The sequence below is a fragment of the Physella acuta genome, unplaced genomic scaffold (genome assembly GCF_028476545.2).
Source record: "Physella acuta isolate Inbredline_101_S28 unplaced genomic scaffold, ASM2847654v3 ptg002235l, whole genome shotgun sequence".
Taxonomy (NCBI): Eukaryota; Metazoa; Mollusca; class Gastropoda; family Physidae; genus Physella; species Physella acuta.
In genome coordinates this window covers 1-25,933 of record NW_026733735.1, presented here as the reverse complement: position 1 = coordinate 25,933, position 25,933 = coordinate 1, and the positions used below count along the sequence as shown (strand labels likewise).

Here is a 25,933-nt window from a genome sequence, read left to right as displayed (position 1 = left end):
TGCCTTCGACTGTTTTTTATCGTTCACTTAAGATATACAGGTTAAACACAGCCGGTTTAAATAAGAGCCGCAGTTCATAAAACTCAATTTGTCCTTCATAAATCTTGCAATACTTTATTCAAATCTTTTGTGTTTCTTTCAATCATTTTTCTCATATCTTCAGCTAACATCTACGTCATCAAATCGACATAACCCTCCCATAGTGATTGGCTATTAGAATATGATGGCATATTCCTGCCACCCTGCCACCACCCTGCCACCCTGCCACCACCCTGCCACCCTGCCACCACCCTGCCACCATCCTGCCACCACTCTGCCACCACCCTGCCACCATCCTGCCACCACCCTGCCACCACCCTGCCACCACCCTGCCACCACCCTGCCACCACCCTGCCACCAACCTGCCACCACCCTGCCACCACCCTGCCACCATCCTGCCACCACCCTGCCACCCTGCCACCATCCTGCCACCATCCTGCCACCACCCTGCCAACCTGCCACCATCCTGCCACCATCCTGCCACCATCCTGCCACCACCCTGCCACCACCCTGCCACCATCCTGCCACCACCCTGCCACCCTGCCACCATCCTGCCACCATCCTGCCACCACCCTGCCACCCTGCCACCATCCTGCCACCAACCTGCCACCACCCTGCCACCATCCTGCCACCATCCTGCCACCACCCTGCCACCAACCTGCCACCACCCTGCCACCACCCTGCCACCAACATGCCACCACCCAGCCACCACCCTGCCACCACCCTGCCACCATCCTGCCACCACCCTGCCACCCTGCCACCATCCTGCCACCATCCTGCCACCACCCTGCCACCAACCTGCCACCACCCTGCCACCAACCTGCCACCACCCTGCCACCATCCTGCCACCAACCTGCCACCACCCTGCCACCACCCTGCCACCACCCTGCCACCACCCTGCCACCACCCTGCCGCCATCCTGCCGCCACCCTGCCACCAACCTGCCACCACCCTGCCACCAACATGCCACCAACATGCCACCACCCAGCCACCACCCTGCCACCACCCTGCCACCACCCTGCCACCACCCTGCCACCCTGCCACCACCCTGCCACCCTGCCACCACCCTGCCACCACCCTGCCACCCTCGATTTCATCAGTAAAAAAAAACTTTTAAGTCCCTATAATAAAATTTAAAAAAAAATGTTATCATTGAAAAACGTTTGACTCTTCAACATCACTTAAGAAATTTTATGAAGTGCACAATACGAAACATTTATATGACCTTTCGTCCTTTAAAAAAATGCACTTGTTACAAAACTTATATTGAAATGATGCGATAGTTACTTTTGCTAGTATCAGAAATGTGATAGAAATTTGTCTTTGTTCAATTAATGATCATCAATTTATCAAAGCTTCCAAAATTCACATTTTAAAATCCATCCGATCTTTCCACTCACTCAAAAAAAAAACCAACTGTTGAACGATTTGATCACGTGACATGACGTAATGTGACGCCACGCCCACCCCCAGTTTCTTCTAGAAATCTCTGCTCACTCAAGCGTGTAATTTAGAAATTCGATCTTTGAGTCACGCCCAAAAAACCTGACGCCACCCTCCCACACCGACGCCCTCGCTCCCTGCCGCCCCCCCCTCCCAGGACCCCTGGCCCAGCATCACACGAATATTACCGTAAGAACCCCCCCCCCCCCCCCCCCAACATCGACTTGAGAAAAACTTTGTCCCCGTTAACAGACGACTGCGACAGGTCGTAAGGTTGCCGTCAATGAAATATGAAACCTTGTGTGGGTGTGGGGGGGGGGGGGGGGAGTTCGACCCTCACAGATCGATGTCACGTGACCTGTGCCCACTCACACAATTCCCCCACTTTCGAAATCCCTGAACCCAGAAGAAACTGACCTCAAATGAATGTTGGGACCACGTGATGCATCTCGCATTGTGAAAGTTGTATCTCTTGTATCACTTCTCTATACCACGTGACACATCTCGCATTGTGAAAGTTGTATCTGTTGTATTACTTCTCTGTACCACGTGACCTCGCGACCCGCCCAGACTATCTGCATGTTCTGGAATCTGAAGATGTCTGGCACTGTCTCTACCACGTGACCTAATGTAGCTTGGCACTTTCTGTATGCCTACGTTCTCCGCATACGTACTTTAGAAGGTCATTGACACAGAGGCGTAGGGACCCCTCCCGGCGCCCGGGGACAAACTTTCAATTTGGCGTACACAATCTCTAGACTGGGGACTGAACTTGTGACCCTCAGCACTCACGCGCTATACCGCTTGACCACACCGCTCCTCCACATACTGATAGGGTTACGGTTAAGGTAAGGGTTAGGGTTAGGGTTAAAATACGGGCGAAGAGCCAAATTAATTTGTTTTTTGAGTTATAGGTCCCTAAAGACCTCAATCATTTGTCCCATGTGACCTAATCTATAGGTCCCTAAAGACCTCCATCATGGGTCCCATGTGACCTCAGCTATAGGTCCCTAAAGACCTTAATCATGGGTCCCATGTGACCTCAGCTATAGGTCCCTAAAGACCTTAATCATGGGTCCCATGTGACCTCAGCTATAGGTCCCTAAAGACCTTAATCATGGGTCCCATGTGACCTAATCTATAGGTCCCTAAAGACCTCAGCCAGGGGTCCCCACCCGACGACGGATGTATGACGTATTTGTTGGCTGGAAGAAAGTCGATTCACAAGGTAAGGACATGTCGGTCAAGGTCACAGTGGTCAGGACATCACCATGTCACAGTGACCCTGGCTAAAACAACCAACGGTCAAACGCAACACCACCAGTGACGTCACACTGACCGGGCGTCTCGTCATAACGAAACCGCCGCCGCCCGTGATGACGTCACCCGGGGTTTGCCCCTACGAGTGCAGGGACGGGGGTAGGGGTACCTCAAGTGTCCGTTGTTTTTTCACGTCACGGTTCGCTGCCTCTGGGGCGCTTCTTTTACCGGGCGATTCCAAGAATCGGTTCTATTTTTAGCCTGAGACCCCCAGCAAGCAATAGGCTACGTGTACTTGTGTTTTGTGTACATCGTGTGTACATCGTGTGTGGCTTGTGTACATCTTGTATACATCAGCCAAAGGGACATGGGTCGCGTAGACTGGACGGGTCAGTTAGACTGGAAATGGGCCCATAAGATAATCAGCAAACATAATGAGCGCAGGTTAAATACACCCAATATAGATTGAATAGACTGACATAAACGTGAAATAGACTGAAAATAACGTGAAATAGACTGAATAAACGGGTCCATTCGGCTGGACACGGGTCATATAAACTGGATGAAATACAAAGCTGGGTACAGTCTAGTTGACATATCAACAATCCAATTGATGGTAAAACGTCCTATGGCTTTACATTAACCAAACTATTTAGTGCAACAAAAACACGATTTTATTGTGTGTCTTGTGTGTCTGTACCCTCTCCACGGTAGTTGGGTACAAAACAAATTCTCCTTCAAGTTTCATGCTTAGCTCCCCTATTCAACTTTCCCAACAAAAACCAAGTTCCTTCCCTTGACTTTCGCCATTTTAAGTTAGCTCAGAGTTGTCTCCCTTCCATCAGCAGCTGGTTAAGCAGGGACGTAACTCAACCAAAGGCACGCAACTCCGACAAACCCAAGGGCAACCAATGGTGCGTGACTTGTACCAGGGTACATTACTCTGAGGACTGCACAGAACCCCTCTGATTTTAAGTCACGCGTAAAATTTCTCTTTGTATGTTACAATCGCATTTTTTAACACCGTTATTAAATAATCTCGACTAGGCACTATTTTAGCTCGCGGATGAGTGAACAACAGCGATATGACATCCGGTTTTATTCACATCCTACTGGCCAGTTCCAAGAATTGTTTGTCGTTAGAAGCCTCCTGTCATTCAAGTATAGCTTCTGACACATACGCCACGAGTGACGTAACTTGTATGACATCTGACACACCCCATTGATCGCTAGTGAGAAAAGAATTCCATTGGATTAATTTTATCGTTTTTTTGTTGTTTATTTTCTCTTTAAAAAAATTTCAGGTCCCGTAACTCCGTGTAGGTTGTCAGAGTTGTGTGAACTGGCAGTTAATTTTTTTTTTAATCTTCCCACTCGGGGGCAGAAGTCAAGTCAAGTGCGACTTTAAGTCAACTTTCTGACTTCAGCAGCCATCTTAATATTTGGCACCGCTTTCTACAAGAAAATACGAACCTCGAGGTTCGAACACAAACAAGTAACGTGTTCATAAAATAAAACCGTACGTGTCAAAATGTTGATGTTGTTTGTTTTTTGTACTAGTCAAGCGTGGCTTTAGTTACAACCACCAACCTAGTCAGGGTGGGGGTTTGGGTGTGGAGGGTGTGAGGGGGAGGGGTCCATCCGCGTAAAGGTAAGGTCACGGCCAAGGTCACATATCACGTTTCACCCGAGGTTTGTCAACATCTTTTGTTGTCATCTTAGGGAATATTTCCTTTAAAAAAATGTTTTCGTGCATTATTTTTTTTTATTAATTTTTTTTTTTTTTTGCAAGGTGATGTCTGACTCTTAGTTAAATCTTTTGTTTTTATGGGCAGATGCCCCGCGTGGGTGTAAACAAGAGACATGCAGTAAACAAGATTTCCGGAATTTTATCAATTTTTTTATCGATTTCATTATGAGAAGTTTGAAAACACACCAACTATTTGCAAATTAATTGCCTCTATAATTTGCATGATTGTTAAATTTGACAAAAACTGGCTGAGTTTTAAGCAAATTTTTGTGATGGGTAAACTGTAATATAAACGTATCACGTGATGCAATGGAGAATATTAACCTCAACCCCCCTCCCCCTCCCATCCTTCTAACTAACATATTATTATATTGGAACTTTAGCAATAACTCAGACTTTCAACAAAATTAATTACTACGTCTTGCGATATGTTTGTTCTTTTTTACTTTCTCGTATATACGAAATATAGAGAAAGTCTTGTAATTGTGCAAAAAAAAAATAATCGAGATTTTTACAAATCTCGACGTTTTACACCTCACTGATACGGAAAAACATAATTTTGCAATCTTGTCCGTATGTCTGTATGTCTGTGTGTCTGTGTGTCTGTGTGTCTGTGTGTCTGTGTGTCTGTGTCTGTGTGTGTGTAAACACGATAACTTGAGTAAAGTTACAGCTAGGTTGATGAAATTTTATATATAAGTATGTTATCAAAATCGTAGATCCGTATCAACTTTTGAGCGATTTCCGATAACCGGAATCGGGACTTTTTCTACTTTGAATTTTTCAAAAGCCTATAACTTGAGTACTAATTCAGATAGATAAATGAAATTTCACATGTAAGTAAAAGATCTAATTCTCTACCTTCTGTCAAATTTTGAGTAATTTCCGTTGACCGGAAGTAGTAATTTACGCTATTTCCGATTTCTCAAAAAGCGCATATGAATGTACATTTATAAAGTACTAATAATATTCCGCACTATTATGCACATTTTATTTAGCGTTCACTTGGTGTGTAATTCTTTTTTCTACGAGATTTTATTCTATTTTAAAAAGTTTAAGTATTTAAAATGGATTAAAATGTATGTCTATATCCCGAGTTCCCACCCCTGTTTTTTAGCGCAATTTCCATACTGGACAATTGCGATTATTAACTCGTTATTTCTGGATGGATGGATGGATGGATGTGCGCAGCTTTAAGTCGTATCTCCTCCTCAACGAAGCAATATCGAGGACTACTTCCAAAAGCAAATATGTTAAGCAAGTTCCGAGGATGATTGTGGGCCAAAAAATTCCCGAATTCCTTCCTGGATTTCCCGGAAAAGCCAAAAAATCTATTAAAAACCCCATATCTCGGCAACCAGACTACTTAGCGACTTAAAACATTTGCCAATCGATTCCTGCCATAATTTAGAACAATATTGCCGAAGAAAGTTTTCAAAAATATCCTTTCGTTCGGTCACAAAAAATTAATTAAGCAAATTGCGCTTAAATTGTCACTAGACTTTTTATTAACTTGTTTAATAAGAGTATTCGAGAAAGTTTAGGGGAGATCACTCCCGGTTTATTTTATAAGTTTTAAAAAAAATATTGTATTAAAAAAAATATTTCTAAAACAAATAATGCTCCCGTACGCCATTATTTAAACATATAGGCTACATATGTGTATGTGGAGTTTATCACCTCACTACAAACATACGAAAATAAAGTTTGAGGCCGCCAATGTGAGATAAATAAAAGTCATTTGATAAAATAAACAGAAACCGGAGTTTAAAACAAAACAAAATCTATGATCACGTGAGGCAGGTGACAGAAGGGCGTTGTTTGCGAGTGGGTATTTTTTTTAACTACAAGACTAGAACGGTGAATCATTCTGGAAAGTTCTGGTAGGGGTTATCTATACTTTATCACACGCTGGGGCTGGTTGATGCTCCGGGGGGGGGGGGGGGGAGGGAATTTTCTTGCAAAAATAAACTGGCCGGGCCACTGAGCATCTCGTCCCATGTCTGGCCAACAAATGGCGGCCATCAAATGGCGGCCATAAACTTGTGGCCATCATCGGATCATGGTGTAGGAACATTTGCTTCAATAGAACAATTTGCTTCACTGCTCTTTTAGCAGTAAACTGTATATCAAAATGTTTGATGGTCGAAGGTCTCATTGGTCCAACCACCAGTAGGTCAAAGGTCTCATTGGTCCAACCACCAGTAGGTCAAAGGTCTCATTGGTCCAACCACCAGTAGGTCAAAGGTCTCATTGGTCAAACCACCAGTAGGTCAAAGGTCTCATTGATCCAACCACCAGTAGGTCAAAGGTCTCATTGGTCCAACCACCAGTAGGTCAAAGGTCTCATTGGTCCAACCACCAGTAGGTCAAAGGTCTCATTGGTCCAACCACCAGTAGTTCAAAGGTCGCGTGGGTCAAACGCAGTAGCGTAGCGAGGGGGGGGGACATATGTCCCCGGGCGCCGACCTTAGGGGGGGCGCCAAATTGAAAGTTTGAGGGGGGGGGTGCAAATGAAAAGTTCGAGGGGGGGGGGTGCAAATCGAAAGTTTGAGGGGGGGGGGGGTGCAAATGAAAAGTTCCAGGGGGGATGCAAATCGAAAGTTTGAGGGGGGGGGGGGCGGTGCAAATGAAAAGCTCGAGGGGGGGTGCAAATCGAAAATTTGCTCCCAAGGGGGCGCCAAATTGAAAGTATGTCCCCGGGAAGGGTCGCTACGCCTCTGGTCAAACGCTTAATGTCTCGATCAGTTGTCCGACCCCTGTTTGGCTAAAAATCAAAGTCCATCATGTATGTCCAGCCTGATAGTTTTGTGATGTCACACACCTACACAACTATCTGTGACGCTATAACTACACCCACACTAGTGACGTCACACACCTACACGCATACCTGTGAGGCAGTGGCGCGTGAGTAACGCGAGACGACCGGGCGACAACCTGTCGGCAGGTACCACCTGCTCACCACCACGTCGACAGGGAACACCTGCTCACCGTCCACCAACACAACAAGGGATGATAACATCACACACACGTGGTGAGGGGGCCGAGATGGGGGTATGACGTCATGTTAGACGTAATGATGACGCTGCGGCCCTTATATGGTAGTATGTCGTCACCATCATTGAGGCCTCCGTGCGATCTAATTGCGACACGTGTTATGATGTTCTTGTATTTTAATTAATGCACATGTGGCTGACCGAATTTGACTGGGTTTTTCCTGCCCGCATGGAGCATTAAAACATTGGCAAAATTGCCATTTTTGTACTGCTGGAGTCTCATCAATTGAACCGGGAACACAAAACTAGGCAAGACAGCACACTAGACGGGACAACACTCTATGCAATACAGCACACTAGGCAGAGGCTTAGCGAGGGGGGGGGGGGGCAGGGGGCGCGGACCGCACTGGTGACACCATTTAGGGGGGTGACACCAAGGCAAAAAATAGCAAAATATATAGAGAAAAACTTGAAGGGGGGGTGCAAATCGAAAGTTTGAGGGGAGGGGTGCAAATCGAAAACTTGAGGAGGGGGTGCAAATCGAAAGTTTGAGGGAAGGGGGGGGGGGGTGTGCAAATCGAAAAAAAATTCGTCCCCGGGAAGGGTCGCTACGCCTCTGAGGGTGACACCATTAAGTGCCGCACCGGGTGACACCCGACCTCGCTACGCCACTGACACTAGGCAATACAGCACACTAGGCAAGACAGTTGATCAACCATTGTCTGTAGCGTTGTGCGACAGCTGTTCTTGAATGCAACACTCAGACCCTTAAAATCCTTGTTCATACCTGGTGGTATCCTTGACCTCAGACCCGGAAGTTGAGGTCAGCACTAAAAAACTTGGTCAGCACTAAAACAATTGGTCAGCACTAAAAAACTTGGTCAGCACTAAAACAATTGGTCAGCACTAAAACAATTGGTCAGCACTAAAACAATTGGTCAGCACTAAAACAATTGGTCAGCACTAAAACAATTAGTCAGCACTAAAACAATTGGTCAGCACTAAAACAAAACAATTGGTCAGCACTAAAACAATTGGTCAGCACTAAAACAATTGGTCAGCACTAAAACAATTGGTCAGCACTAAAAAATTGGTCAGCACTAAAACAATTAGTCAGCACTAAAAAATTGGTCAGCACTAAAAAATTGGTCAGCACTAAAACAATTAGTCAGCACTAAAACAATTGGTCAGCACTAAAACAATTGGTCAGCACTAAAACAATTGGTCAGCACTAAACAATTGGTCAGCACTAAAAAATGGTCAGCACTAAACCAATTGGTCAGCACTAAAACAATTGGTCAGCACTAAAACAATTGGTCAGCACTAAAACAATTAGTCAGCACTAAAACAATTGGTCAGCACTAAAACAAAACAATTGGTCAGCACTAAAACAATTGGTCAGCACTAAAACAATTGGTCAGCACTAAAACAATTGGTCAGCACTAAAACAATTAGTCAGCACTAAAACAATTGGTCAGCACTAAAACAATTGGTCAGCACTAAAACAATTGGTCAGCACTAAAAGCATTAGTCAGCACTAAAACAATTGGTCAGCACTAAAACAAAACAATTGGTCAGCACTAAAACAATTGGTTAGCACTAAAACAATTGGTCAGCACTAAAACAATTAGTCAGCACTAAAACAATTGGTCAGCACTAAAAAAATTGGTCAGCGCTAAAACAATTGGTCAGCACTAAAACAAAACAACTGGTCAGCACTAAAACAATTGGTCAGCACTAAAACAAAACAACTGGTCAGCACTAAAACAATTGGTCAGCACAAAAAAATTGGTCAGCACTAAAAAAATTGGTTAGCACTAAAACAATTGGTCAGCACTAAAACAAAACAATTGGTCAGCACTAAAACAAAACAATTGGTCAGCACTAAAACAATGGGTCAGCGCTAAAACAACTGGTCAGCACTAAAAAATTGGTCAGCACTAAAACAATTGGTCAGCACTAAAAAAAATTGGTCAGCACTAAAACAAATGGTCAGCACTAAAACAATTGGTCAGCACTAAAAAAATTGGTCAGCACTAAAACAATTGGTCAGCACTAAACAATTGGTCAGCACTAAAACAATTGGTCAGCACTAAAACAATTGGTCAGCACTAAAACAATTAGTCAGCACTAAAACAATACAATTGGTCAGCACTAAAACAATTGGTCAGCACTAAAAAAATTGGTCAGCACTAAAACAATTGGTCAGCACTAAAACAATTGGTCAGCACTAAAACAAAACAACTGGTCAGCACTAAAACAATTGGTCAGCACTAAAAAATTGGTCAGCACTAAAAAAATTGGTTAGCACTAAAACAATTGGTCAGCACTAAAACAAAACAATTGGTCAGCACTAAAACAATTGGTCAGCGCTAAAACAACTGGTCAGTACTAAAACAATTGGTCAGCACTAAAACATTGGTCAGCACTAAAACAATTGGTCAGCACTAAAACAATTGGTCAGCACTAAACCAATTGGTCAGCACTAAAACAAATGGTCAGCACTAAAAAATTGGTCAGCACTAAAACAATTGGTCAGCACTAAAAAAATTGGTCAGCACTAAAACAAATGGTCAGTACTAAAACAATTGGTCAGCACTAAAAAAATTGGTCAGCACTAAAACAAATGGTCAGCACTAAAAAAATTGGTCAGCACTAAAACAATTGGTCAGCACTAAAACAATTGGTCAGCACTAAAAAAATTGGTCAGCACTAAAACAAATGGTCAGCACTAAAACAATTGGTCAGCACTAAACAATTGGTCAGCACTAAAACAATTGGTCAGCACTAAAACAATTGGTCAGCACTAAAACAATTAGTCAGCACTAAAACAAAACAATTGGTCAACACTAAAACAATTGGTCAGCACTAAAAAAATTGGTCAGCACTAAAACAATTGGTCAGCACTAAAACAATTGGTCAGCACTAAAACAAAACAACTGGTCAGCACTAAAACAATTGGTCAGCACTAAAAAATTGGTCAGCACTAAAAAAATTGGTTAGCACTAAAACAATTGGTCAGCACTAAAACAAAACAATTGGTCAGCACTAAAACAATTGGTCAGCACTAAAAAAATTGGTCAGCACTAAAACAATTGGTCAGCGCTAAAACAATTGGTCAGCACTAAAACAAAACAACTGGTCAGCACTAAAACAATTGGTCAGCACACAAAAATTGGTCAGCACTAAAAAAATTGGTTAGCACTAAAACAATTGGTCAGCACTAAAACAAAACAATTGGTCAGCACTAAAACAATTGGTCAGCGCTAAAACAACTGGTCAGTACTAAAACAATTGGTCAGCACTAAAACATTGGTCAGCACTAAAACAATTGGTCAGCACTAAAACAATTGGTCAGCACTAAACCAATTGGTCAGCACTAAAACAAATGGTCAGCACTAAAAAATTGGTCAGCACTAAAACAATTGGTCAGCACTAAAAAAAATTGGTCAGCACTAAAACAAATGGTCAGCACTAAAACAATTGGTCAGCACTAAAAAATTGGTCAGCACTAAACAATTGGTCAGCACTAAAACAATTGGTCAGCACTAAAAAATTGGTCAGCACTAAAAAATTGGTCAGCACTAAAACAATTGGTCAGCACTAAAACAATTGGTCAGCACTAAAACAATTGGTCAGCACTAAAAAATTGGTCAGCACTAAAAAATTGGTCAGCAATAAAACAATTGGTCAGCAATAAACAATTGGTCAGCACTAAAACAATTGGTCGGCACTGCAGTGTGTTTCTAGAGCAGTCGCTCACGGTAGGAATGACCGGATACCTTAAGAACAAAGAAAATAAAAGAAATGAAGGAAACACTGTGTATACAAACAAGCTGTATAACAGCACTAAAAAAAGGGTGACGAACAGAATTTTTTTTTCAACCTAATTACTTGCATGTGTGTTAAATTGTGTACAGCGACTAACATTATTAGCCATACAGCTTCATACATGTTGTCTATATATTAAATAAACTTAAATTTTGTTGTTATTTAGGTTTAGAGTTTTAATACAAAACAGCTGGGTAATTACTAATTAAAACGAACACTTCTCCCATTCATCACAAGCGAATTGTTTTTTCCTTTCTCTTATACAGAGTATAGAGGAAGTATTGTAATCGTGCACAAAAATATGAAATTTTTACAGATTTCGCCGTTTATCAATCAGGCAAAAATAATAAAACCAATTTATCAAAATTTCGGCGTTTTACGCCTAATCGAGTCGGAAAAACAGTCCTTTGCAATTTTGTCCGTGTGTGTGTATGTGTATGTAAGTCTGTGAACACGATAACTTGAGTACCGTTTACAGCTAGGTTGATGAAATTTTATATACGAGCCGACCCGCGGCATATCATACGCCACTATTTAGTTGTTGCTTTTTCTACTTTTCAGTAATTCATAATTTGTGAATTCGACACTACCAACGCTGCCACTGAAAATATTTCTTTAAAACACTATAAGTAGCTCGTTAAGGACGATAACCCCCCCCCCCCCTCCGTTAAAGTAAACTCCACTTAGTTAACCCCCCCCCCCCCCACGTTTAAAATCGTTTCAAACTAAATTATCTGCCCCTAATAGTCGTCACTAAACCCGGCTCTGTTTGTAAACATTTAGAGTGAACCACAGCTCACCAGACCATGTAGGGGTGGGGTGGTAGGGAGCACGTTTACATCTTGTTTTCTAGCGTCTCCCAGAAGAGAATTATATATATAGATAAGTATTATATCAAATTTGTAGTTCTGTATCAACTTTTCAGTGATTTCCGATAACCGGAATTGGGACTTATTCTTCTTTCAATTTTTCAAAAACCTATAACTTGAGTACTGTTTCAGATAGATAAATGAAATTTCACATGTAAGTTAAAGATTTAATTCTCTGCCTTCTTCTTTTAAATTTTGAGTAATTTCCGTTGACCGGAAGTAGTAATTTAGTCTATTTCCGATTTCTCAAAATGCGCATATGAATTTATTAAGTATTAATATTCCGCACTGTTATATATATATTGTTTGCCGTTCTTTTTTTTTCTTCGAGATTCTATTCTAATTTTTAAAGTTTAAGTATTTAGAAATTGATTAAAAATTATATCTATACTATATCCCAAGTTGCCATCCCCCATAGCGTTATATTAGAGTTTCTTCCAGGTATCTCTTAGGGGGGAGCTCCACCCCTACCCTTCCCCGAAGAAATAAGTCAGGAAGAAACGCTGAGGGAAGATTACTCCCGCTTTATTTTAATTGATGTCCAATACGAACAAAAAAAGTATGCTTGCTACTAAAATTCGCCTATTTAAAAAACAGTACCTAGGTATTACCTGCCCCCCCCCCCCCCCTAGCAATCAATACCAGGTCAACTGTCTGATCGCTTGAACGTAACTAGTTAGTTCTCTCACCTGACTTTCTTACAGTAATCTTAACACCGATCGTCTATGGGTAATTTAATATCTAATTACATTGAACATGAGATATTCTCGTGTTGTCATCGGAGATAAACTTAACTGCAACTCAAAGCTGCAGGCACGGTCAAACCTCGGGTGCGTGATTTGATTACCAGACAGACAGACAGACATGACAGACAGACAGACAGACGGACAGACAGACGGACAGACGGACAGAAAGACAGACAGACAGACAGACAGACGGACAGACAGACGGACAGACGGACAGACAGACGGACAGACGGACAGACAGACAAAATAATATTATACTACTTCAGCGGGGGATAATTGGGAGTGAGGACAACTTTTTAATTTGTTTAGTAAAAATCTATTAAAAGGAGCTTATGAGCACCCCTATTTGACTATTTGAAAAAGGGAAATAAAGCATGGACGTGGTTTGAACGTTTGCTTATCTTTGATAAGTTTGATTGTCGGAGAAAAAGGACTCGGCTTTCACAGTGATTTAAAAACAAAGGGAAAAAGAATATACAAACGCGTGGGGTGGTTTCTATAGAATAAAGGTAATCCAACCGCAGCTACAGTAATCTTTTTACAAAACAACCATCAATTCAAAAATGCAAGAAAATAAAAATAATTTAACTATAAAAAAATGTATTATGGTCGGATGTGGGCCCTTAAATGGCATGCTCCCCCCCCCCCCCCCCACTCCATTTGCCGTTGGTCACACCAGGTTCAATTCATAGAGGGAAATCGATAACACATATACAGTCAGATATTTAAAATGCTTACATTACGACATACTTACACCGTGCCCTACTTACAGCCACTCACCCCAATGTGTCGTATTTCTACTCACGTTTTTGTGGCGAATGATCACATACAAGTTTGCACACAATTGGTACGGTCGGTCGGTGTAGATTTACTGCACTATACACGGACCATAGGCAGGTGGACTGGATATCAACCAGTCAATTAAGTGAGGACAGTTTATTCACCTAGATGTACAAATACTGATATATATATATATATATATATATATATATATATATATATATATATATATATATATATATATATATATATATATATATATTATAAGTATAGAGAAAACCCAGTAGGCCTATATGTTTAGGTCCCAAAATAATAACTGTCAATACATATTTTGAACATTCTTAAATAAAGATGTACTATATGTAAGCTGATATCTATATAGATATACTAACATTTACATAATTATATGTATGCTTCCATAAATAATACAAGTGATATATATATATATATATATATATATATATATATATATATATATATATATATATATATATATATATATATATATATATATATATATATATATATGCCTACAAATAAAATTTAACTTGTCAAATACACATGTTTATTATGTTTTCCGTGCTAAGAGCACAGTGTTCATGGTTCCTACTGAACACACATTACATTTGTTCAATCCTGAATATTACGTCACAAAAAGCTTGTCGGCTGCACGGGGAGTCGTTCCGGTAGGATGTCTGAGAACACTTGACTGAGACTGACAGGACTGGTGCGAATCGTCGGCAGACCTTGGCCCAGCAGTGTGGTTAGTCGGATGAACCTCGCTGCAATAGCAAACATGCTCAATAGACATTACTTCAGCTTATTCGTCTTTTTATCGACTATTATTATTTTTGTTTATCGGCTGTAACACTTATTCTCTCACCTATATTGATTTTAATTCATTAATTCAGACCACTTCATATTCAATGAGGCATGTGAATTAATAAAAAGGGGCATTTTTCGCTCCGGACAGCGGTTACTATAAGCAAGTTTATGACGACAAAGAGAGCTCATACTTGACGTCATAAAATTCTGATCAACACCTCAAAACTACGCGCAACAAATAAAATGCGCCACATGTTTCCCCAAGTTCTTTTATTAAAACAGTTCTCCGCTAGAAATGTTTTGGCAACAGCTTGTCAAGCGAGCCCCCGTCTACGTAATAGTAGACCTTAGTGGGGCCTCAACAGGTGGGTCGCATTCCTTTGACTGTCGTCTGACACGCTCAATACACTGAATTAAACTTGCTAATTCATAGCACACGTCAATAAGCACTTCAATTGTTCACAAAAATCAAACGTGAATTCGTAGTTTTTTTAGATTTAAACGTGCTTTTGTTAGTATGAAACATGTCTGTATACCAAGCTAGATATATAAAATGTATGTAAACCCAAGAAATGTATTGGAGTTCCCTAATCTAAATCTGTCGAGGCTCTCACGCGCACGTTCGCTGCTTAACCAATCAATACTTGGCTCGCCTGCAGCAAGAAATGTAGGTCAGCCCACAATAGCAGATGTCTTTGACGTCATGAGGTATTTTCCCACATATTTATAGCAACTTTATCTCTACGTCAGAACCTAGGGTTACAAAATTGATTTCACAGAGTGCATGACCGGCGTTTTCCTATTTTTAAAGAGTTAATTTTGTACTTCGGTCTATATTTAGAACTCTCTTTTCTGCTCACGGGGCGGAAGAAATAAGATGTTTCCTTTTTAAATGTGGGGTTTGAACTAGATTTCGGTGAAATAAAAAAGTATGTTATTTTAAAAAAGGATATTAACAAAACAAAAATTGAGCTGTTTTTAAGTATATTTCAGATAGAGTCTGGTTTCATAAGGTTGTTAAAGGTGAACAACAATGTCAGGCTGGTCTCTGAGTTAAATAACCAAGTAGATACAAACACAAAAACAACGAATATAAGTAAAAATAGAAAAATAAAAAAAGTACTCGTTTGCATTTAAAGTATTTTATATTTTATCATTATAATATATCAACCTTTGCTCCAAAACAGAGCCAACACAATAGAAAGAAAATGTAAACTTGGATCACATGTCGGGGGAGAGTCTCAAAATTATCATTCAGTAAACAACAGCATGAGTTGATGATTTAGATCACAGTGATGGTACTCTTACCAGCATAGTGATGGTACTCATACCAGCATAGTGATTGTACTACTCACATCATAGTGATGGTACTACTCACATCATAGTGATGGTACTACTCACATCATTAGCGATGGTACTACTAACAGCTTGGTGGTGATTCTACAGACAACAAAGTGATGGTACTAAATAGAGTTTATTTTTGCTAATGTCCAGGTAATACAGTAGTATATAAGGGGTCAATGAGAATACTGCCGAGTGATTGGTCTTGGCCTATCATGTGACCGTATACATCATAATATTTGAGACACTATTGTTCTGTTCGCGTGAACTTTGAACTAATGAACACATACGGTCGGGGGACTGGGTTTGTAGAAAATATTGTCTATGGTGGATTTCAGAAGTTGGATTTGGCAAAATATATGGATTTGCTAGGCATGCATTTATAGTAATGTCCCATGTTCAATGGTGACACCATATGGTGTAAACAGTGGTGACATTCATACGTGTGGTGATACAGGAATAGTGTAGCAGGTTCAAAGATGAGCGACTGGATTTATACACACTGTACAGTCTATGAAATTGTGAGGTTCCACCATCTTACATAATCTTACATCCTTACACCATCTTTCACCCTCCCATCCATCTCCCATTCTTTACAGAAAAATAAATGTATATAAAAATGTCATAATGGTAAAATAGCAACAATGATCACAGAGGTCGACACACACGCAGAACTTCTCCTTCCACTCTGTGAGTAGGTGTGGCATCATGAAAATGGCATCATGAAAATAGCAAATAGAATAGAAATATGTTTTGAATTGTAGATAGAAAAAATATGAATGTTATTTATAGTAACCGGGATCACACATAGTAAACAACAACAAACACGTCTCAGTGTATAACTACCCACCACGCCCACCTGCTTGCATTGATGGGCTTGTGAAGCAGCCCACTTCACATGGGCTTGTGAGTGAGCCCACCTTACATGGGCTTGTGAAGCAGCCCACTTCTCATGGGCTACTGAATGAGCCCAACTGAGCCCACTGTTTGCAGCGGTGGGCTTGTGTGCTACAACTAAGTTTGACTCGATCTATTTACATCATACAAAAAAGCCATTGAATCAATAAGCACAGCTCTAAAATTAGAAACACACAAATACACGTTTTGTTTACAAGCTTAGTTAGCAATGAGCACACAACATGCATGTGTTTGGTGTCTGTGGTGTCTTCGCTGCCTGTCACACTGGTGTGGTGTCACCGCAATATCATTGTCAACTTCACCATAGTTTAACAACACCATTGTCCACATCACCAATATCAGTCTGTTGACATTTTTCTTCAATGTTCATTTGGCAACAGTTCATTTAATAATTAAAAAAACAAAAACTATTTAGAAACTAGTATAGTCAAAGGTGTCAAGAATCTCCAATCAATTTCAGAAACTCGTCAGGTATAGAAGCACCGACGTTGAGGAACAAATTTTTCATGACGTTGAGTTCTTTGGTTAAAAGTTCCACTTTTTTCTGCAACTGGTGGTTTTGTTCGAGCAGACCCTTGACACGCCCCTCTGTTTCCCGCTGTTTTTCCTTGGCCTTGGCCCGGCTCTTCCTGACGGCCACATTGTTCCTGGCCCGTTTCTCAACGTACTCCTGGGTGCCTTTCTCAACGTGGCGTCTCCTTGACTTGGAGGAGTAGGGCGTGCTAGACCCGTGGGGGCGGCGTCCACGGCTGGGGCCTGAGGGCCCGGGGGTGCCGGGGCTTGAGACTGAGTATATCGTAGATGAAGGTGATGGTAGAGATGTGGAGGGAGAGGTGACGAATGGAAACGACGATCCTTCTGATGTGGAGAGTGGAGGCTGTGGGATACGAGGTAGAGAACTCGGTACTCCAAAGTCCTCCGCGTCGAATCTGTTCAAATGTTCGTGTTTTAACCCGAAACTGCTGGAGTCAGTTCTTAATGGAAAGTTATCATTGTTTACATTGCTACAATGTTGCCATGGGAAACTCGTACTGGGAACCTCAGAGCCCGGTGACGTCAGCTGACTGAACTCCGGCATATGTTGAGTGGTGTTGGTGCTGTCGTCGCTGTAATAACTGGAGCCCTCAGACGGAGCAGGGCTCTGATTGGGCTCCAGGAAGTTGACCTCAGGCTGGGGTAGCACTGACCCCTCGCATGGGTACTTCCCGTCGTGGACAACAGCTGTTGCGCCTAGCACGACCTGGGGAAGGCTCTGGAGTTCCGAGAAATCTGAGGAAATTTGAGTAGAAAAGTTGTTTCTGTGATGGTCGAAAAAGTCTTGACATATGTACTCACTCAGGTCAAGCGCACGTTCAAGTGTTGGGTCAAGTACATCGAGCGGAGAGCAATCGATTGACTCCACATAAAACATCTTAGAAGCGTAAGAAGCCAGCTCACCTTTGGTGCTGCTAGCACCATTGAAGAAATCGGGCAGTTGCAGTGAATCCATCAATTCACCGATTGTTGGATATTTCTTTGCCTTTTGTTGTACAGCTGTGCTGGACAGTCCTAAATCCATTTGTAACACTTCAAAAGATGAAATGTAGTCAGATAACACCGACTCAATTTTGCCGGTTAGTGTATACACATTCACAATGAAAACAATTCGTTAGAATATAAGAAGTGCCTATGAATTGAAAACACCACTAGTAAAACCCGAGTTGTTGCCTAGATTGTTGGGTTTCCGAGTCGGGCACAGGCTTTATATGCCAGACGGAGGGAATCCTCTGACGTATTAAGCGTCTCTGACGTGTATTCATGCGCGCCCATTTCTATTTTTCTAAACATATAATTAAGATATTTTTATCCAACAAATTAAATAAAACACAAAGATTTATTTGATAATAAAAAGTTAAATTATGTATTAAACTTTCAGTTAAACATTTGAAAAATAATTATTTGCATCTATCAAATCAAATGAATATGAACTTGTGCGGAATTTTACAAGAAAATACCGCAGTGTGATGCAGCCATTATATTAATAGCTAAAGACGTCACTCGCTTTTTCATTGGTTAGACTGCTGTGACGCAAATTGTGACCTTGTAGGAAACCCTCATTTTGTTGAAAAACTCTTGTCTCGGTTGCCACTCTGAGGGATGCCCTTTCTAAATTTAGCTGCATTCTGCGCTCAATGAACGTTAAATTTTTAAAAATATTTTGGAACTTAAAAATAATTTCAATAATAATAATTACAAAGATATTAAAATATTTTAAAATTGTAATAACATTTATTTTATATAAAATACTATATTATAAGCAAACAGCCCGAACATCCGTCGAAAAAAACATTTCATTGGTCGATGCAGTACGTTACCATTGCATCAGAGAAATACACTATTTTTAGACATTAGTGGTAGAGTTGAAGAAATTTTCTGAGTGAGAAAACGTTTGCCTAACAGCTTTTAAAAGTCTAATATCATACTTGTATCCCTCCAAATTATTAATTATTGAAGTGTGAGTATGTTCAGTATTATTATCTTTTACAAAATGTAACAGATATAGAGGATCTAGTGTAATTATTAGATTAATAGATTTGGACCCATAGTCAACTATGAGTGCGATCAGCTGGCTTCCGTGTCTGATCACCTGTTATTCGTGAAATGCCCCATAGTAGGCCTAGTCTAGTATTGCGCAACATGTTGTTCCACCCTTATAGATTTACTAAAATTTCTTATTCCACACTAGAGTAGTTTTCAAAGTTATAGAATACAGCTTCTGATATTAATCTATAACTAAGATCTAAACTATTCTAAACTCTTGACCGGCTTACTCAATCTCAGTCAATCTGTTACTGCTGTTACTAAACTAAAAATTAAAATCTTCCACCCACCACTTAGTTTTTTTAGATCTAGATCTAGACTAGATCTAGTAATATTAAGTAAAAAAAGTAAGCCACAGTGTTAGTCAGTATTAGACTTAGGACAGAGTTAGAGTAGACTTATGCAATTTATGCTTACCCTTCCTTTACTTAATAAATCTTATGCAACATCTCTACACTAGTACATACTGCCTTAAAAAAATTGCAGTAAGATTCAGCCCAATTAAATTAATAAGGTAATTCTAGCCGGAAAAAGATATGCATGCGCAATGGAGAGAAACTACCGGCTTCCTTTGCTGCGATGTGTACAATGATACTGCACATGCGTGTATTTACAAACAAACCTGCATAACCCTAACCCTAGCGCATCTATTAAGGTCAATGCGCATGCGCAGAACTATTGAGTTTCATAACTTCTGCCGAACAGATGGAGATGCTAGGGCGAAAAATCTTTTTTCTGAGAGTCACTTCGTTGAATTAAATAATTTTGTAGACCTATTTACTGATTTAGTAATATAGGCCAAATGAAGACATTTAGATCTAGTTTTCAATGTCCACTTATTTTTTTTAAAAACATTGAAATTGTTTAGCTATAGGCCTAGCTATAAAGATTATAGGCCTAAGCCTAGTGATAGTGGGTTATTTAAAAATAAACAAAACACACACATTTTAATCCACCGCACAGCCTAATGACTAATGCCGCAGATTATGAAAGCTAACTTTTAGGTTACATTTTGTAAAGTTAGTGAAGCAATCGGGGGGGGGGGGGGGGGGGGGGGGAGGCTACATAATGACATTTATGAACTAATTTTCAGGTAGCATATATATTCTATTTTTTTTTATTTTGCTAAATTGATGCAATTAATTTTATTTTTTGATAACCATTCAACAGTTAAGGTTCTTTTATTGTAACAGATGCATTATTGTGTTTTTAAGAAATCATTGGCCAATGCTTCACTAATTAAAGTATGTGTTATTCTAGTGTCCGATAATGCCACAATTATAAAATCTTTAAAAAGAGGTGTTAGATTAGTTGACTAAATACAAATATGACTTGCTGATATCAATACAAACCCTAACCACTATCTTAACCCTAATTTCTGACCATATACTAAACTTTAGATTAGAATTTACTACTAGCAACCTAACACATCAATCTTCTGAAAGTTTTTATTGTTGGACATTGTAGTAGCTGGTTGTAAACACAAGGGTCGTTCATAAATGACATCACACTCGAAGGGGGAGGGGGGGCTTCCGTAATTTTGTGACAGTGTGTGACTAGGGGGAGGGGGGGACTTCAGATGGTGTGACGTCACACTTTTGCATTATTTAAAAAAAAAAGTATCTTAGCAGTTATTTCGCGTTTTAGAAAACTTTTTAAATAAATGGTAATAGAAATTGATTAATATATTCTTTGTTGATAGAGTTCAGACAAAATTTTGGAAAAATTTCGACGTTTTAAGAAAAATTCAACTGCACTTTTAAGGGGGGTTGTAAGCTGAGGTGTGACGTCATTTAGGGGGGGGGGGGGGAGGTCTGGCCTTTTGTGACGCCGTTTGATGGAGGAGAGGGGGGAGGTTAAAAGGGTGACGTCATTTATAGATGACCCCACAGACTTAAAAATTTGTTGAATAATATTTTAGTTTAGTTCTTTAAAAAACAACCTTAAAATATAATATTTACACAATTAATGTTGATAAATACAATGTTTAAAATTAATTTTTACCTACGGTCTACCATTTTGTACACAAAAAAAAACATTTATATTTTTATGAAATTATTGTTTAGTTAAGAAAATAATTAATGACATAAAAACATCAAATTTGTATGGAGGTTATTGTATAGGAGGGCCAGATGGTAGGACGTTGAACTGTTTACCCAAAAGTCTGGAGTTTTATCTCAGATTTGCAGGCCATCCCTCAATCCACAAACCTCCGTTAAGTACTCACTTTTAGGGAAAGCTATGCATTGCACTAGGCACACAACCCATTCATATGCAGCTGTCTCAGAAACAGATGAATTCTACTTTACCTGGCCTATTCACCTTCTGGTCTGAAAGGGCAACTTTACATATATAACTTACATTTTTTTTATAACTTACTAATGAAATTTTAATATTCAGAGTGCAGTCTAAAAAATGTTTCAATTATTCAAAAAAATAAAGAAATCATTACTTAATAACTTATAAGCCTACTATCTTACTCCACACAGCTTACAGAATGCCTCCGAAGAAAACGTACGAGTCTTATGACTCGGAATCTGAAGGGGATTCCCAGTCTGGGAAGAAGCGTGGGAGCAAGCGACAAAAACTGGACAAGAACAGCGATGAGTACAAGCGACGACGAGAGCGCAACAACGTTGCCGTCAGAAAAAGTCGGGAAGCCAGTCGTCAAAAGGCCAAGGACACCATGGAGAGGGTGGCGCGTCTGCGTGAGGAGAACAAGGCCCTGGAACAGAAAGCGACAATTTTAAATAAAGAGTTGGGGGTTCTGCGGGACCTCTTCCTCACACATGCAACAGCGACCGCGGCCGTGCAGTCTAAGACATTCTTAAAGAAGGAAAATGACGGCGACATATCGGAAACCTCCATCAAGTCTGAAAGTAACAGTAGTGATCACTTGCATCATTTTTTCACAAGCAATTAAAGTTGTGGATTTTAGCAGACCAAGTAAACTCAAAGTTGATGATTCTAGACTACTGCCTTCAATCTCGATGGACCAATATTCAGCTCAGTGGTGTCACATGGCCGCGCTCAAGGTCTGTGTGAACCGTGACCTGTCATGGTGTGTCTTATATGACGTAATGTGTCTTGAGACTTGTCATTATCATTCAAATGCACATATAAGGACGCCTCATCATTCCGCTAGCATATAACATTAAATATCATACATTATGTTACTATGGAATTTTACGTCTTTTATCATACCCATAATGCAATCTGAACTACCATAATTAATATTTATTGCTGATTATTTATTTTAAAAACTCAACAAACTAAATTTAATAACTTAATTATTATAATATTGTTCTAAGAGAAAAAATTAAATTTTTTTTTAATTATGTCATCTTTCTACGACTATACTGAACTATATTGAGTTTTTTTAAATTTACTGTATAGTAGGCCTACTTCTTGTAAAAGTATTTTGTCCAGGTTAAGCCAAGGTACTGGTAATAATTCTATGACCAAAAGCATGATGTGATTAATGGTTGTTTTATCCATTACAAGTAAAGATTAACTAACTGAAGAAAATGTATCAACAATTAAAAATGTATATTTAGAAGTTGATGAGCTAGTATCATACATCATTCATCTGTACATATCAAATCCATACACTATTTCCTTGATTACCTTGTCTAAGACAGATTCCCACATAAGTTAAAATGGGAGTCTGGTCTACATAGGAGAATCCAGTCCTGATTTTTATATAAATAGAATCATAAACAAACAAAACTGATGAAACTTCTCAGGGTTAAAATAAAGTCATCAGATAGATAAGAATTTAACACAACAATACATTTTTTTGTAAGTTTTATAGAATTCGTTGAGTTTATGATGGGATTTTTATTTATCTTTATTGGTTCTGAGATTTAAATTTTTACTAATAAGTTTTAATCAACTTTTTACAATGTGAAGGTTAACATTTTACATTATTTCATTTGAACTACTTTTAGGGGATAATACCACCTTTTAAATCAATTTGTTATAAAATGTGTGTAACGAATTGGCCAATTTAATTTTTAAAATTTCTCGTGATGTTGAAATAAAAAGATGTTTGCTACTTTTTGTGGTAATAATGTGAAGTCTGTGGATGTTTGTGATGTTTGGACCATGTGATAGAAGCTTGTGATTGTCAGTTCAGGTACATACATGTTACCTGTCAGGTAGATTTACACACGTTACCTGTCAGATACAGGTACATACATGTTACCTGTCAGATAAAGGTACATTTACATTTGTTTGTTGGTAAAGCACCTTTATTGAGGCCTCTACCATGTGTCCAAATCAATTATTGGCACACACCCCACCCCCCCCCCCCCCCCCCCCCAACCTGTACCAACAGAAAGGTTTACATTCAATACCCCAGCTTTGGGACTGGGATTTGAACCCAAGCCTTGTATATTTAAAGGTGTGAAAGTACAGAAGTCTTGAGATACCACTTAGTGGCTTTGTTAAGAAAAAATTGTTTTAAATTTTGTCGATTGTTTTTTTTCTGTAGACATTAGCATTCTTGAGTGCGCTTTAATGTTTTATTTTTTGTTGTCTTAAATTTTAACGCATGGTGTCCTTGTTATATATTTATAACTTTAAAAAAATTATGATCCCCTTGATATCATTGTATAACTAGTAATGGTACTATGTAAGTCAAATTAAATGGATAAAAAAAATGTTAAAATCCATGTCTCTTTTTTGTAACAGATAACCACATATCTATGTTATTACCTTTTAGAAATTTGTTTTATTGTAATGAGACTTAACAACAGCCTTGTATGTCCATGTATGAAGAATATTTACATTTAACCTTTGCCAAGATTTCCTGTACATGTGGCTTGTACACAGAGTTAGAGATGTTGTTAAAATTTTCTTCCCCTCCCCTGGTGGTTATTTCAATTACAGGACAAAGTAGAGCTGGCGATGGTGTTGTCACCAACTCCAGATTACAAGTATGTTTTTTAATTTGTCTACAACTGTGTACAGTCAGTTGAAGACCGCAACCATAGTTATCTGTGTACTAACACTTGGGCCATTTCATGAAATCTTTGTAAAGAAAGTAGTGTGATTGAAGCAGTTTGAGAACTGTTTTTGTTGTCTTGTGTTTGTTACTGCTGGACTGATACATTGTCAAATGTGTAGTAACTGGTGTAGTAACACCACATTTACACTAGGAACATGTATATTATACATGTTTAGGGAACAAATTCACAAGTTCATGTTTTATGTTCCCATAGAACATGTATGGTTACTAGTTGCGAGTTTTTTTCCTAGACATGTTTAGTATACATGTTGCAAGTGTAAACACTGTAAGACTACTGTCATGTTAGATACTTCATGAGTGATGTCACATACATAGGTGGGGAGGGGAGGAGAATGGCAGTTCTGTTATAGCTATTATTGTATCTGTTAATACAAAACTACCATCCTGCTAGCAATCTGTTACAGCTAGATTGATATCTGTTAGCAATTATTGTATATGTTATTACAAAACTTATATAGCTAGATTAATATCAGTACATGTAAGCCATTATTGTATCTGTTAGTGAAAAACTTATATAACTAGATTGATATGATATCAGTATGTGTAAGCTGTTATTGTATCTGTTAGTTCAAAACTACCATCCTGCTAGCAATGAGTTATAGATAGCTTGATTGATATCTGTTAGCAATTATTGTATCTGTTATATTACAACTACTTCAAATCTACCATTCTGCTAGCCATATGCTAGGCTTTCTTCACATACTGTCTTTATAAGAATGGTGTTTGTTCACAACCATACAACTCTGGATCACATACATTCACATGTCCATTCACATTTTGTTGACATATAAATATTATGTTTGTATGATTGTTGTATTGAACTAACTAGGAAAGTTAACGTGTTAATAGATACTATATAAATTATTCATTAGATGTTTATCACTGTATCACTTGCTGGGCAGATGTTTGTTACTGTGTAGGTTACTGGGCAGACGTTTGTTACTGTCTAGGTTACTGGGCAGATGTTTGTTACTGTCTCGGTTACTGGACAGATGTTTGTTACTGTGTTACATCTCACACCATTTGCTACACAATCCAGATGTAAAACATCATTAGACAGTGTTTGTTTACTGTGTTGTCACCTGTTTTGGTTTACAAATGTTTGATCAATAAACATTGCTGTAACTATAGCAACTGACTTGATTTTGTTTACAATTGACCTTTAGTTTTGACCAACTCGTCTTAAAATTTTACCTTCCATTACTAACCTTTCTTTAAACAGTTTCTTTCAAATGTCTAACAGGATATGTTTGATATTTGTCCACATTTAACTTATGCTACAGTACAAACACTTTTCTTGTGATTGTGGAGATGATAGCTTATTTTATTAGACATTCATTTAAATAAAGTGTTTGTTCAAACAAGAAGATGTAGTTATCACACAGCTGTAAAGGGTTTACTAAGACTGTAAAACAAAGCAAATCTTCAACTGAGTATTGAAAGGTTAACCCTTTGTCTTTCAACTAAGTAGTCTTAAGTACATTTTATTTTTATGACATCAGTGGGTACAAAAAAAGATCCCT

The 25,933-nt window shown here is 39.3% G+C and overlaps 3 protein-coding genes across 4 annotated transcripts; 2 read left to right on the top strand and 1 right to left on the bottom strand.

Annotated features, from left to right (window-relative positions):
* The first annotated feature begins 220 nt into the window (after positions 1-220).
* Positions 221-1,156, top strand: LOC131932621 (uncharacterized). Its single transcript, XM_059289554.1, has one exon. The coding sequence runs from the start codon at positions 221-223 to the stop codon at positions 1,154-1,156; it is 936 nt and encodes a 311-aa protein (XP_059145537.1).
* Positions 1,157-15,648: 14,492 nt separating this feature from the next.
* Positions 15,649-18,506, bottom strand: LOC131932625 (uncharacterized). Of its 2 annotated transcripts, XM_059289564.1 has the most exons (2): positions 18,236-18,506; positions 15,649-18,067 (listed from the first exon to the last, which is right to left on the bottom strand). In XM_059289564.1, exons 1-2 carry the CDS (start codon positions 18,354-18,356, stop codon positions 17,235-17,237), a joined length of 954 nt encoding a protein of 317 aa, XP_059145547.1. In that variant the 5' UTR covers positions 18,357-18,506; the 3' UTR covers positions 15,649-17,234. The 2 variants fall into 2 exon arrangements, with proteins under 2 accessions (XP_059145547.1, XP_059145546.1); XM_059289563.1 differs by having other exon boundaries at positions 15,649-18,506.
* Positions 18,507-19,166: 660 nt separating this feature from the next.
* LOC131932626 (CCAAT/enhancer-binding protein gamma) lies at positions 19,167-23,674 on the top strand. The gene is made up of 2 exons (XM_059289566.1): positions 19,167-19,292; positions 21,868-23,674. The coding sequence occupies exon 2, from the start codon at positions 21,876-21,878 to the stop codon at positions 22,299-22,301; it is 426 nt and encodes a 141-aa protein (XP_059145549.1). The 5' UTR covers positions 19,167-19,292; positions 21,868-21,875; the 3' UTR covers positions 22,302-23,674.
* Positions 23,675-25,933: the final 2,259 nt, after the last annotated feature.

Coding starts and splice junctions, on each gene's coding strand:
- LOC131932625 (XM_059289563.1), bottom strand. CDS start 18,356: ATGGATTTAGGACTGTCCAGCACAGCTGTACAACAAAAGGCAAAGAAA.
- LOC131932621 (XM_059289554.1), top strand. CDS start 221: ATGATGGCATATTCCTGCCACCCTGCCACCACCCTGCCACCCTGCCAC.
- LOC131932626 (XM_059289566.1), top strand. CDS start 21,876: ATGCCTCCGAAGAAAACGTACGAGTCTTATGACTCGGAATCTGAAGGG.